General features: G+C 52.5%; 1 protein-coding gene across 2 annotated transcripts in view; it reads left to right on the top strand.

Annotated features, from left to right (window-relative positions):
- The window catches only part of ZNF516 (zinc finger protein 516), a 112,252-nt gene that overhangs the window by 88,670 nt on the left and 9,598 nt on the right, over positions 1-13,984 (top strand). For both annotated transcript variants that reach the window (XM_057699170.1, XM_057699171.1), the window contains exons 3-5: positions 2,266-3,678; positions 9,479-9,583; positions 10,396-10,463. In XM_057699170.1, the coding sequence (XP_057555153.1) occupies positions 2,266-3,678; positions 9,479-9,583; positions 10,396-10,463 (1,586 nt within the window). The remainder of the gene's footprint in view (positions 1-2,265; positions 3,679-9,478; positions 9,584-10,395; positions 10,464-13,984) is intronic.

The following is a 13,984-nucleotide window of genomic DNA, read 5'->3' as shown; positions in this document are numbered from 1 at the left end:
CGTTAACGTTGCTGCAAAGTGCTTCCTTTTCTCCTCAGTGCAATGTAAGCCCCACGCACAGAGGTGAGGGGCTAAGGAAGGTGTCTCAGAATCTTTGTGCGGGTGTACCCGCCCACTGTGCGGCGTGGGGCTCCAGGAGCCCTGTCTCCGAATTCTGCTACTGTGATGGAAGGCTTGATGTAATTTTTCACTTGGTGTCTTGGTCAGAGGTACCGGAGGTTCTCGTGGTGTTTGAAATCCTTTGTGGGAACATAACCTTTGTGGGCTCTGACAGATGTGCTCTGAACACCTGCAGGTGTGTAGTGTCAGGTACACCGGCCCCGTTGTTTCAACTTACAGATTCCCCTAATAGGCTTTGGCGTGTGTTCTCATAAATCCGTGTACCTTTATTGCAGGAAAAACTAGGTCCCCCGCTGCCGGCCTGACTCTTTTTGAAAATGTAAAAGTGAATTTGACAAACTGAGCCTCAACCTGAGTTAAACAAAGGCTAAGACGGTCCCTGTATTTAATTCCAGGTTAAATGCCCTTTCTATCAACGGAGCTTTCCAAGTCAGCCCGGTTTGCTTTCTGAGTAATGCTAGCTACCCACATGACAGGGAGGTATGTCTGACTTTATTTAAATGTGAGCTTTTTGGAGCTGATAGGATCAGAAAATGTATCCCTCCTTTGTCTTATTTCCTGATCAATTCTGCCCATCCCTACATACTGGTAACATTTGTTACCTGGACATAATCCTTTAAAGTTGCTTCCGAGTGGCTCTCTAACTACCCACTAATTGAGCATAACTGTTTGGTACTGTGTTCCTTCAGATCTCTGGTAAATGCCTCCTGTGAAGGATGCCTTCCTGCTTTCCCGAAGATGCCTTCGGAATAGACTTTTTTTTTTTTTAACCAATTTGATGTTATTACTAAGTCTTAACTCTAGTAATATACTTAGAAAATTATTTTATTTTTTTGTTTTTTGTGGAAGTGTATTGATTTACAATGTCGTGTTAGTTTCAGGTGTACAGCACAGTTATTTCGTTATATACGAACACATACACACATTCTTTTTCAGATTCTTTTCCCTTTTAGGTTATTACCAAATATTGAGTATAGTAAAATACTAAGTTTAGAAGTACAGTAAAATATTGAGGGTAGAAAAATTTTAAAGACCATTCTTTGTAAACAGATAACTACATTCCACCAGAATGTTAAAATCTCTAAAAAAGTCTTATTTAAACACCAACAGTGTTGGGCTTTCTCATGAAAGAAAACCTAACATTTTAGTCCATCCCTGCTGTGACACCTGTAAGGAGGTGAAACACCTCCGAGCTGGTACTGATGGGCAGAATCCACGCACTGCAGTTTGGGAAGGTTTAGGACATCCAAAGACACGCGCTAAACCCTAGGTCATCGGTGCAAACGTCAGGTGGGCTCTTTGTGAAATTGTGTTGAATCCACGTGCAGTGCAGTCCAGGCGGGGAGAAGCTTTGCAGCCTGGGTGCCAGAGCTCGGGAGCCCGGCCACATTTGGGGTGGTGTCCCGGCACGCAGCCTCCGCCCGGGAGGAGGCGAGGCCGCCCTGTGGCGGGAAACCTGTGCCCGGCCATCTCTCCTGCCCGAGCCTCCAGGCAGGCTCCGCGGGAGCGGGGGTGGGGTCCCCACCCTGGAGCACTGTTTCTCCCGGGCATCCCCCGCCCCGGGCAGCATGGGGATGAAGAGTGTGACTCACCCCCTCCTTCTCACGCCTCCGGAGGAAACTGTCGTCCGGGCTTCAGAGCCGAATGTTGGCCGCTACAAGATAGTCACAGGGGCCCGTCCTGGATCACACCAGAAGCCCGTGGTTTCTGAGGCAGCGTCTGGATCCCTGGGGGGAGCAAGCTGTTTTCCAGCCCAGCCTCTGTGTGACGGCGGGCTGAGGGGTTCTTTGAAGATAACGGGAAGCCTTATGCTGTTATAAAGAATTAAGCCTTTTTTTCCCTGGTAGTCCCCCTCTGATAACTAGTAACAGCGTAGTTATATGCCACTAGATAAGCAGCTATGTTATTTCCCCTGCAGTCTACTGAGTCGTTTTAACTGAAAAAGAAGCCCCACCCCAGATCTCGCCACTTTGTCCTCAGGTTTGGACGGCTCCTAACAGAGTTGCTGATCTAGGCCCTGGATCACACCGTTCCTGAGACCCACACGCTCCCCTGCACGTGTGCACGCAGTGCTTTGGGTATGCTTCTCTGTCTTCTGTGCTGACGAGAAATGGTAACCTCACGTTTTCCATTTCGATCCTCCAGGGACAAAGCCACACCGCTGCTGCTTTCCTGAGGGCGCAGCCTCAACTGTGCTCTCCAATGGAGACCAAAATCACACCCTTGGAAATAACGCACCAGGAAGAGGCGCCGGGGAGCCCAGCATGGGGATTGCAGCTTCTGTGTCCGTACTTGAAAGCAGTAGCAGAGACACTTCCAAGAGAGCAGAGCAGCCTAGGTTTTCCGTGGACTTAAAGATGCCAGCATTTCATCCCAAGCAAGAGGGCCCCGGCTCCAGGGACGCTGCAGACTACCCTCCCAGCCCTTCTCCGACTGCAGATGTGCAGCTCTCCTCCGAGAGCCAGGCCACCCGCCTGAGAGAGAAGCTGTCCGACGTGCACGATAAGGAGCATCCCGGGGGCGGGAGGAGGGCGCCGGCCCCAGACCCGAGCCCGCTGGACCTGAGCGCGAGGTCGACGCGGGACCAGCCCGGCCGCAGGGAGCTGGCCTCCGCCCTGCAGGCTGCCCTGGCTGTTCACCCGTGTCCTTACTGCAGCCACAAGACCTACTACCCCGAGGTACTGTGGATGCACAAGCGCATCTGGCACAGGGTCAGCTGCCACGCTGTGGCCCCCCCGTGGGTGCAGCCCAACGGCTACAGGAGCATCAGGAACAACCTGGTGTTCCTCGCCCGCAGCGGACGCACGGGCCCCCCGCCTGCCCTCGGGGGCAAAGAGTGCCAGCCTCTGCCCATCTCCCGGTTCACCCGCACTCAGGTGCCGGGCGGGGCGCCGGGCCCCAGAGGCAGCCCCTCGCCCGTGGGGGTGCCCACGAGAGCCGCCAGCCTGCCCAGGAGCAAGGAGAGCCACGCCGGGGGGCCCTGCGCACTCTGGGCCGCCAGCCCCGACGGGCACCGGCAGACCAAGGCCGGCCCCGGCCCCGAGCAGCCCGGGGCTCCGGCTCCGCCGCCCCCGCCCAAGCCCAAGCCGGAGGCCGGCCCCAGACCCGCGCCCGCGGCGGGCGGCGGGGGTCTCAGCAGAAGTGCCACCCCCACGCCCACCGTCATCGCCCGGGCGGGCCCCCAGCCCCCGGCCAACAGCAGGCAGGGGGACAAGCACGGCCTCCCCTCGGCCGGGGCCGGCCTCGGGCCCCCGAATAAGCACAGCGCCCCGGACCCCCCCAGAGCCAAATTCAGCCCTCAGCCTCAGGGTCAGCCGCACGGGAAAGGCGACGGGGGCCCCCCTCTACCTCCCCGGGAGCCCCCCTCCAAGGCCGGCGCCAGAGGGACCGCGGCCTCGCAGGCCCAGCCCGTCCTGCACGCCATCAAGCAGGAGCCCGCGTCCGAGGGCCCCGAGAAACGCCTGGACATCCTCAATATCTTTAAGACGTACATTCCAAAGGACTTTGCTTCCCTCTACCACAGCTGGGGCTCCAGCGGCCCTGCACTCGAGCACAGAGGTAAGACGCGGACCCTCCCCGCCGCCCACCCTGGGGGCGCTGGGACCTCGCGGAGTGGGGGGTACCTCTCCTTAGAAGGTCACGGTGCTGCCCACCTGCTGTGTCAGAGCCCGGGCAGTGCGCCCTGGCTGCTGTGCCCGGCCTCCTGGTCACGCCCCTGCACGCCCAGTCACGTCCCCTCCACGCTGAGCAGGCGGCCTCCACGGCACTTCTCCACTGGGTCCCTTTATTTTATTTTTGTTATTGTTTTTTTGGTTGCGCCCGCGGCTTGCGGGGTCTTAGTTCCCCGACCAGGGATGGATCCCGGGCCCTCGGCAGTGAAAGTGCCAAGTCCTAACCTCTGGACCACCAGGAAATTCCCTCCATTTGGTTATTTTAAACAAGAATCAGTAGATGTTCATTTTGTCTCCTGTCTCTCCAAAGACAGGATGTTCGTTTGGTGTGATTAAGTTTTCCCGTTATACATATATAATTGTAAAAGTTCACATCGGTGCTCCAGCACTTGTAAGCAGAGCCTTGCCGAGTGTGAGTGCCTTACAAGGTCTGGGGAATTGGCTCATGTGGAAATTCTGGAAAAATTATACCTCAAATCATTCTCTTCCTTTCCTCCCAGTATCTTGGTTTTGATACCCATTGTAGTAACAGTTGGGAATTGTCAGCAGATTTACACATGCTCTGTTGAATGCATGCATGGGATACGATAGCCTTGTTCTTGATTATAAACTGAAGGTAGCTCTCAGTTAATATCCAGAATGCTGGGAAATCTAAGTATCTCCTATGAAAAAATAATAGACAAAAACCCTGTGGGGCTCTGGCTGTCAGCTACTTACCTGGGTAGTCCCAACCCTTCTTTGGATTCAACTGGACATCGAGCACCTGTAATTTATTAAAGTGCGGTGCCAGTTAAGATGCATTGTGTGATCCAGTCCCTGAGATTCCAGGAACTCAGGAGCACCTTTAGGGGACGAGGTTCAGGTCTGGGGCAGTCGTGTGAACTGAGGCACCTGATCCGCTGTGTGGGATGCCTGGTGGCTGTGGTTCTTGGTGGACAGATGTGCGTCTCTAAGTTCTGGTTTTCTCCTGTCACTTGGAACCCTCCCATCTCCATTGCTGGGGCCACGTTGGTGTGACAAGGAGCCTTTGGTCCATGCTGACCCTTAGAGAAAAAGTAAGATGTTTTTCAACAAGCAGAAAACTCCGGCCTTCCGCAGGCTTAGCGATTTTGCCAGTGGAGTCCTTACCCCTGGTGGCTCTGGGGCTGTGGCTCAGAGTCAGAGCTTTTCGAGAATTTTTAGAATGAAGCGGGAACCTGGCTGCTCGGAGGTGGTGGAGGCTTTCATAAGACGCCATGCACAGGGATGTGTCCCGGTTAAGACTCTCCCCCTGCCACCCCCCTGAGCTTCAGGGTCTTTGGGCACACGGCCCTTGGTAGGTGGGGAAAGGCTGCTACCACGTAGGCTAGTGTTTCCACAGTTTTGGATGTCGTTAAACTTAGCTGTCCATGTTCTCAGCAGTGTTTCTCAGTTGTGCAGGGTATTTGCTCTGAGATGGAATAAATGTCTATGGGTTGGCCTTTTGGATCTCACTCCAACCTCAGTTCTCTAGATATGGGTTTTCGTGGACCCTAAAGCAGAGAGGACTTAGATGCAGATGGTGGTGAGTTTTGTGGGCGCCGTGTTCCTGGTCACCTTCTCGCCTCCGTCCAGGGCTTCACCGAGTCTACGTCCACCCGGGAGCAGGTGGAGTTTGCACAGTGTTTGGATGACTTCCACTTAGTAAACCAGACTTGAACTTCAGTTGTTACACCCCACGGCCTGCACGATCACAGCTCTAAACCTGCCAGTTTGCACCTAGTAAGCAGCCCTCACGCCCACATCCTAAAGGCTCTTTGACCCGCCTTGTTGTTGCTTTTTGCCCCCAAAAAGTAGAAGCGAGTTTTAAGTTAAGGTTTAGAGAATTTCAGATGACAGAATTTGAAGTACAGATAGCCTGGAACGTTTTCCTTTTCCTTAAGATTTTTTAAATAAATGCTTCTAAGGCTTGTTTCCCCCTTAAACAGAGGTTAAATATTTATCTTTTAAATGTGAAAAATGCTAAGTCGTCTTCAAAGGGTGTGTGCTGTTCTTGGATGATTTGCTCTTCTTTCGGACACACTGAAATATGTCGGGTGTAAGTCTGCAAATTTATGGTGTTTTCGTTCACCCTGGTTTGGGCTTCTTAGGGAAAGTGCTTAAAAAATGTTCGCCTTAATGCGTTAGTTCATAGGTGTGGTTTGAGAACCGAAGCTCCTGGGTTTAGGGAAGCACTGAGAGCAGCTGTGGAAATCCTGGTCGGCCTGCCTCCGTTTACCTCGAGTGCCCTGCGGGGACTTGCTCCGCCAGCGGTCCCTTCTCTCCCACGTGGACCTGGTTTGGCTCCCGGTCTGGACTTGGGGGCGGTTCAGAGCAAGCCTAGAGCTCTTTTCATCCCAGCCTGCTGAGTCCTCAAACCCTGCCCTTTGACCTTTCCTGCATCCCTTTCCTGGTCCCTCAGGTGGGTATCAGTCCCTGCTTGGCCTCCGGGGCCTTTACGGGTTCCTTTCCCCTTTGAGTGTTTGTTTATGATGCTTTGAAAGTGTCGTGGCCACAAGGCAGCCCAGCAGGCGTGGCGAGGTCTGTTTGGGAGGTGAGCAGAGCCATGATGTTTCCTGCTGTGGAGACTACGTCTACTATTGCAGCCTAGCAGCTATGTGCAGCCCCTCCAAAAAATTACAGTATTGACATGTTACTGAATTTGCAGTAACTCAACGCTCAAGGTTTTGGTTTCCACTCCTTGCTGAGCACCCATTTTTCCTCGAGTCCATCTGTGGTTGACGTTGGCATCCTGAATCTAGAATCTTAGCGAATTCATTTCCATTCCAAGTAATCTTTGCGACTGTCCTATTCCACGAGCCTGTCAGCACTTTCTGGGTGTCATGCTGTCCTGTGATGAAGTTTGGGTGTATTTCCCCGAGGGATGCCATCTGCGGGGTGAAGCTTGCAGCCCCTCCACGCTGGCCGTGGGGTGACATGTATCTCGATAGTACCGCCTCATAGTGGGGGAGGCAGAAACGTGCAGAAGGGAATCTTGTAAAAGAAGAGGTACTTGTCTGTTGTGGACACGAGAGCCTTGTGGTGCTGGAGGTGTGATTCTGTGATTCTCCAAGGGATGTGCTGTCTCGAGACAGAGAACGTTGCTCTCAGGCGATGCCTCTAAGACATCCCGGGTGTCTGAGGTTAAGAGAGAGAATTCTCAGGGAGCTTTTCCCCACCTGCGTTTTGACCGAATGATATCTGTGTAGAAATGAATAGTCTGGAGACTCTGCCAAAAGAGAAAGGACATCACATGGAAAAGCCCATTGTCACTTCCCTTAGGGGCTTGAAGCCTAGTCCTTTAGAGATGAAAAAAGCTACAGTTTCTGTGATCATTCTGCAGTGTGGATCCCAAGTCTGGGAACAGGTATGAATATAATGTGAATGGTTTGTCGATAGAATAGTCATAAAATAATAAATTGTCTGTGTTTCCAGACTTTGTATCCAGGACGATATGGGTTTTAGAATTAAAAAAATTGAAGATAAAAGAATAGGATAATTCTGGATAGGATAATATATAAGGTTTTTTTGTTGGGACTTTAAAAAAATCATTTGTGTCCAGGAAGCATTAGTGGGTGATGAGGGAAGATGTATGCTTCCTTTGCGTGAATCTTGGTAGAAGGTTTGCAGAATCTTTCAGTTTCCTTCCTCCCCTTGCAGGGGGCTGGGGGGCCCCTCACCACATGATGAGGTTGAACAGCTGTTGGCAGAGCTTTGAAGGAGAGTCTGCAGGTGCCCTGAGGACCCGGCAGGCGGCTCTTCCTTTCCTCTGCGAGCCCACTTTCTGTACACAGCTTCACTCTTGAGGTCAGGGTGTCAGAGCTGCTTGCTCACCAGGTAGCCTTCAATTCACATGACGTTTGTAACCTTCTTACTGGCTCAGAATTTTGGAGTAGCTTGGGTGTAATATTATTGACCGTAAAGGGCAAGGGTCTTTTCTTTAAAAAGTAGGGAGAAAGTGATGGGATGGAACGCACAGGAAGACTGTGTGTGCGTGTGCGTGCGTGCTGATGCACACGTAATTCAAGGCGGTCAGAGCGGGTGAGTGGCGACGGGGCTGTGCTTTTCCATGCTGCTAGTTCGGATGGGAGTTACTCAGAAAAACGTATCCTAATGGCTTAGTTTTGCACGTTGTGAACCTTAGATGCGGAGGCCCCGTGGGCGTCATGCTGGGTCGGTGTGCTGGAGGCATCGTTAGGACGCGCACTTAGAGGTGGCCCTGTTATTCCTCGGGAGATCCGCGTGGCCGCAGCCGTGGTCAGGGAGGGCCTTTGTAGGAGCCCAGCTGGTGGCTAACCGTGAAAAGGAGGGAGGAACAGAGGCGCCCGTCAAGTTGAGATTTTCCTGGACCAGGATCGGAGGAGCGAGGGACAGCCCTGAACGGCTGTTGAGGGAAGCCGTCGTCACGCTGGCTGCCTGGGGTCAGAAGATCTGGCGGGTCCGGTGCCCTCAGGAGCCCCGGCCCTCCACTTGGGCCCATCGGTGGGTCATCCAGGGACGCCGTCCTCAGCTTTTCCTCCCCACGCCACCCGGCCGGGTCAGAACTCCGGGAAAGAGGCGGGTGGTCCCAGAACAAAGAGCCCGCGGTTCCTGAGGTCGCCTGGCTGGGTGACACGTTCCGTGTCTTACCAGGAACCGGGCACCCTGATCTTTCACTAGGGACAGGGTGCGAGTGGGTTAAAACGTGTCTTATCACTCCCTGGCGGTGGGAGGCTGAGAACTTTGTGGGCAAATTCTCCTCTTGCTCCGAGGCTCCCATTCATGACGTGTTCAGCGAGAAGTCCGCCGAGATCTGCCCTACGATGCGTACATTTCTTTGACTGCTATCTCCATAAACATCATCTGCCATGTAGAAATGATTTTATATTATTTTTTGTGTGTCGTGGCTTCTGACTTAGGACAAGAGAATGATATGGTTTCAGCCGATTTGGTTAAAACCCTCCGTCATCCTTTCACTCACCTTTTACGTTCAAATGTCAGACTTCAGGCACATAAATACTCAGCTCAGGGGGCAAAAGTTTTAAACATTTGTTGTTACAGGTATAACTTTCTAGTTCGTATTTTTGATTTTTGGTTTCCTGTTGAGTTGAATTACCATTGAGCCTGATGGGGGAAATCAGGCTCAGGGAAGTAGTTTTGGAGCTACTATTACATGAAAAATTAGCCTTTTGTTTAGAAAGATGCCCTCACACAGAAAGCAGACAGACGAGTAAGCGTCTTCTGCGTCCCTTTTTAAAGGAAAGCCAGGCATCTCTTAGGTTCAGGAGGGAACAGGAGGTCGGTGCCATAAGCCCGGCCTCCTTCCCAGGTGTCCCGTCTGTGCTCTGCCCGGGATTCTCAGGGCACGCAGGTAAGGGGCTGGTGGGGGAAGGGTGGGGGGGGAGGGGCGAAGCTCCCTGGAGGGTGGCCCAGCATCGTCGCGGGGACAGGGCCCGGCCCTGCTTCCTGGTCCCTTACCTGGCCTAGCCGCGTCCGTCAGGTGCGGGCCGCCAGCTGCCCAGCCCCACACATCTGGGGTGCATCACGGGAGTGGATTTAATCTTCTGTAAGCTCTGCTCCCTTCTGGTGCGTGCGGCTGTCGGGGGCCTGGAGGGGCCTCCCATCCGGACACAGCAGGTGGACTAATGATGTTTTCCTCTCGCCCCCTTCTCCCCACCCCCCCCCACCCCCGCACCTGCACCGCCCCCCAGGGACGCTCCGGACGCAGGCCCACCAGGGAGACTCCGTCTGCGTGGAGTGTGGGACGTGCTTCCACCAGCCCAGCCACCTCCGGGCCCACATGCGGGCGCACACAGGTACCCACCCGCAGGCCCCGGGGTCGGTCTTTACTCATCAGTAGTCTGTGACGTGTTCAGATGGGGCCGCGGTGAGGCGAAGGGTCAGGCGTCCGCGCCTGTGACTGTGCTCTAGACCCTGCCGTGCAGCGCCTGCGCCTGAGATGGGTTTTCCTTTGCATCCGAGTGCCCTGTGGTTTAATCGGAGAAAAGCCTGTTTGCAGATGCGCCGCTGTAATTAGAGAGTGGGCACCTGAGACGTGCGTGGGGTGACGCGTCACGCTGCCACCAGGACGCCTGCGCCCCAAGCCCCCCACCGGCGTGAGACCCGCTGCTCTTTCCTCACCGGCACCGGCGGGCCTCTGTGGGCCGGCCGGTGCTGAGTGGCAGGATCCCTCGGCCTCTTTGTGAAGAGCTTGCCTGAGACGGCATCGGGTGAAGGCTGTGTGTGTGGCGGGGACACCCCACAGCCAGGGCGAGGCGGGGCCGGGGGGCTTTCCCCCAAGTGTGAGGGATGCGTCCGTACCCGCGTCTGATGCAAAGTGACAGGGGCCACGCGGTGAGTGATGCCGGAGGACGGGCCTCTGCACGTGCCCGGCTCATTAATGTTGTCACTGATGGGGCTCTGGCCTCGAAGCCTGAATTAGAAAGGGCACGGGCCCCAGGCAGCGTTTTCAGTCTCTTACAGTAAGTGTTATGGTAAATTGGTATTTTCTGGCCACAGGCTGGATGCTGGGTCTTTTTTTTTTGTGCGAGTGCTTGCTCTTAAGGGATGCGTGTCATGGGGCATCGGGAAGCTCCTGTCCTGCTAACGCATGTCCTTGTCCCCACAGTGCTGTTTGAGTCTAACGGTCTCCGAGGTGCCGAAGCCCACGCCACGTCCACAGATGCCCCCAAACAAGTAGGTCTCCCGACGCACGGGGTGTGGGGGTTTTCATGTGTGGCTGGGCAAAGGGGTGTCACGGTGGTCGTCACAAGGGTACCACGGAGGGCTTCACCCAAGTGTGAGCCCAGTCCTGCAGGACGGTGTCTGGGTGATGGATAATCACTGAAGGCCAACCCGCCACCCCTGGGCCGTGAATGACACGGTTGGGGTCGATGCAGCTGCGTTGGGTCTCGTTGGGGGTGAGGGAATTGGTAGAGAGGCTGGTGGTGATGGAAAATACTAGAAAGCCATACTTTTCCACTCAAGATGTTTTGCAGGAAGGTGGCTTAAGAACAGCTTATGCTTCGCCTTCTGTCCTCAGAACTGTATTTAAAAAAAATTTTTTTGGACCATAGTCGATTTACATTGTTGTGTTAGTTTCTGCCGTACAGCACAGTGAGTCAGCCATACATGTACATGTGTCCCCTGTTGTGGATTTCCTTCCCATTTAGGTCACCGCAGAGCACTGAGTGAGTTCCCTGTGCTGTGCAGTAGGTTCTCATTAGTTACTGTTTTACACATAGCATCAGTAGCGTCTGTATGTCAATCCCCATCTCCCAATCCATCCCCCCCGCCTTTTCCCCTTGGTGTCCATAGGTTTGTTCTCTACGTCTGTGTCTCTGTTTCTGCTTTGCAGATAAGTTCACCTGTATCATTTTTCTGGATTCCACACATAAGCGCTATTATACAATATTTGTCTTTCTCTGTCCGACTTACTTCACTCTGTACGACAACCTCTAGGTCCATCTGTGTCGCTGCACGTGGCACTATTTCAGAACTGTATTTTTGAATCACTCCACGAGAAGCGTTCTGCTGAGTTTGGTGTCTCATGGCCTCCTCCTTTTTCTGATTTGATTCTGTGTGTAACACACCTCCGACTCGGCCATAGTGCATAAAAATACCCATGTGCGTGTACACAAAACGCAGGTTACCATAGATGTGTAGCCTTAGTGTGTAAACCATTCAGTCCACAAAATGTGGCCAGCTCCTGGGCACGAGGGACCATGGATTCAGCATGTAGCTCTGAAGTAGGGAGGCACACGCTGTGCTAGGTGGTCTGTCCCGTCATCCTGGGCAAAGAGTTCTCGGGTCAGAGCCCCTCTTCCTTTCTGCCCCTTTATAGGATGTGACACCCATCCTTGTTCTCCCACAAGCGTTTTCTGTGTAACCTTCTTGTTTTCTAATCAGTTGCCCTAGAGGATTCTGTAACTGCAGCCCTCTCCCCTTTGTAAATGAAGCGGGGTTTCCTTGCCGCCAGAGTAAACATCCAGGCTCCTGGTCCACGCGGTCGCAGGCAGTTAGCACGCGCTGCTGGATGCGTGTGGGTTCCTGGCCGGGGAGGATGCGGGCGGTGCCACAGGTGTGAGAGGCGCCTCCAGAAAGGCCGGTCTGTTCCTCTGGAAGAGAACTCTGCCCGGAGCTTGCTGCTGGTTAGTGGTTGAGCTGGCCTCAGGGTGGACGGTACCTGATGAGAGGCTTTGGTTTTGTTCTTTATCGAATTTTCAGAATCCCTGTTTGTTGTTAAAAGCTTTCTCTTCATATATCACGGACAGAATGCCCTGCCCTTTGTTGCAGTTTTTTTGGAAGTGACTTCTCTCTTAATAAAACCCACAGTTTTAGAATGAAAAGCTGTTATTTCACGATGCTGTGACAGTTGATGAGAAAATAACATCTCGCTGAACGTGGAATTAAAAGGTTTCCGGACACATGTGACCTCAGCTCGAATTAGGCGGCGCTCTCCTTTGTAACAGAAATAAAACCCCCTTTCGACAGGAGTCACTGTGCCCTGTTTGCCGGTTGTAGCAGCAGCGAGGTCGTGCCGTAATTGGAGAATTACATACTGATAGTACGCGGCGAGTTGATCCTGCAGACACAGGCGACCGTTCCGTCCGCCTAAGACGTGGCTTTTCCAGAAGAGTGTTTGACGGGCCGGAAGCACCAGGCAGGCCTCTGAATAATGTGGTGAGATTCTTCAGGAACATGTGTCAGTTTATCTGCCGCATATGAATTCTACCGAAGTCTCTTTTCAAAGGCTTCTGTCCTAGGGAGAAATATTAATAGATCCACAAAGCAAATCACTAAGGCTGTATTTTAAATTAGCGCTTTGTCACTTGTGGTTGTGCTGGGGATTCACAGCAGTCGTTACTCATCCTTGGTGATGAAAGAGAAGAGGTGTGTTCATACTTTTGTCTATGTCTCTATAAACCCAAGTTCTGCAATTCCGTGCTTATTACCAGCCAACCTCTTAGTTTCATGTGAACAGTGGCTCAACACTGTGGTCGTAGCAACTGTTGGCTCTGGTGCACGGCCTCCATGGGTCAGCTGTCCTGCTTTTCAGTGTCCTGACCATGTGTGTCAGGCCTGTGGCATCAAAACTGAGCTGGACTTATGTGCCTCTCGTGCTACCATGTTCGAGATTATGGCCTCCGGAAGTACTTTTTTTCCCCAGTATTTTTATTTATTTTATTTTTAGTTTGGGCTGCCTTGGGTCTTTGTTGATGCACACGGGCTTTCTTTAGTTGCGGCGAGCGGGGGCTACTCTTCATTGTGGTGCACGGGCTTCTCAGTGCGATGGCTTCTCTTGTTGTGGAGCACAGGCTCTAGGCGCATGGGCTTCAGTAGTTGTGGCATGTGGGCTCAATAATTGTGGTACATGGGCTTAGCTGCTCTGTGGCATGTGGGATCTTCCCAGACCAGGGATCGAACTCGAGTTCCCTGCACTGGCAGGCGGATGCTTAACCACTGCACCACCAGGGAAGTCCCTGGAAGTACTTTTTGTCCTTTGTTACATTAAAAGTAGCTTTTGTTGAATAATCCCTGAAAATTCTGGTTCTTGAAGCAAATTCTGTTTTCTTTAACGTACTTTGGAATGTAGAATTCTCATCCAGGTGTGTCTGCCAGGATAATTGAGAAACATGGCAGCAGTAGGTATTGGTTTATATCTACTGTTCTTTCTTATCCTGGAGTTCTCATTGTTTGCACACACCACAACTGCTGTCTTAGGTTTAGAATATGACATAGATTCATAGGGCGATTCTGCAGTTATTTACGTCTAGAACGCGACTCATTATGCGTACCGGCCATGTTCTTTTTCGTGTTTTGCGTGCTTTACAAACCTTAACTCATTAATATTTAAATCTCATTCTTTCCCTGTGGGCTTTAGAAGCTGTGGATCAAGGGATTTTTTAAAATCATGCAACACTGTGTATTCATGCAGAAAGTATTTGATGTAGCACTTAACGTTGATGGACTTTTATGGATGTACATAATAGATGTTAAATTATCTAGCCGAAACAGTGTTTGGGAATTCAGTTTTACAATACTCATTTATTCACTCATTAGCAGTATTTATTGCGTACCTCCTCTGTGCCCGGCTCTGTCATATTGGTGGAGATAATCAGGATATTGGGAGAAAAGGTAAATATTTTTCCTGCTTTTGTGGTTCTTGAGGTCCAGTGGGTGGTTTAGACAAGAAAACAGGGCAGAGAGGTGCAGCG

The sequence above is a fragment of the Hippopotamus amphibius genome, chromosome 11, assembly GCF_030028045.1.
Source record: "Hippopotamus amphibius kiboko isolate mHipAmp2 chromosome 11, mHipAmp2.hap2, whole genome shotgun sequence".
Lineage (NCBI taxonomy): Eukaryota > Metazoa > Chordata > Mammalia > Artiodactyla > Hippopotamidae > Hippopotamus > Hippopotamus amphibius.
This window is presented reverse-complemented; position numbering and strand designations above follow the sequence as displayed.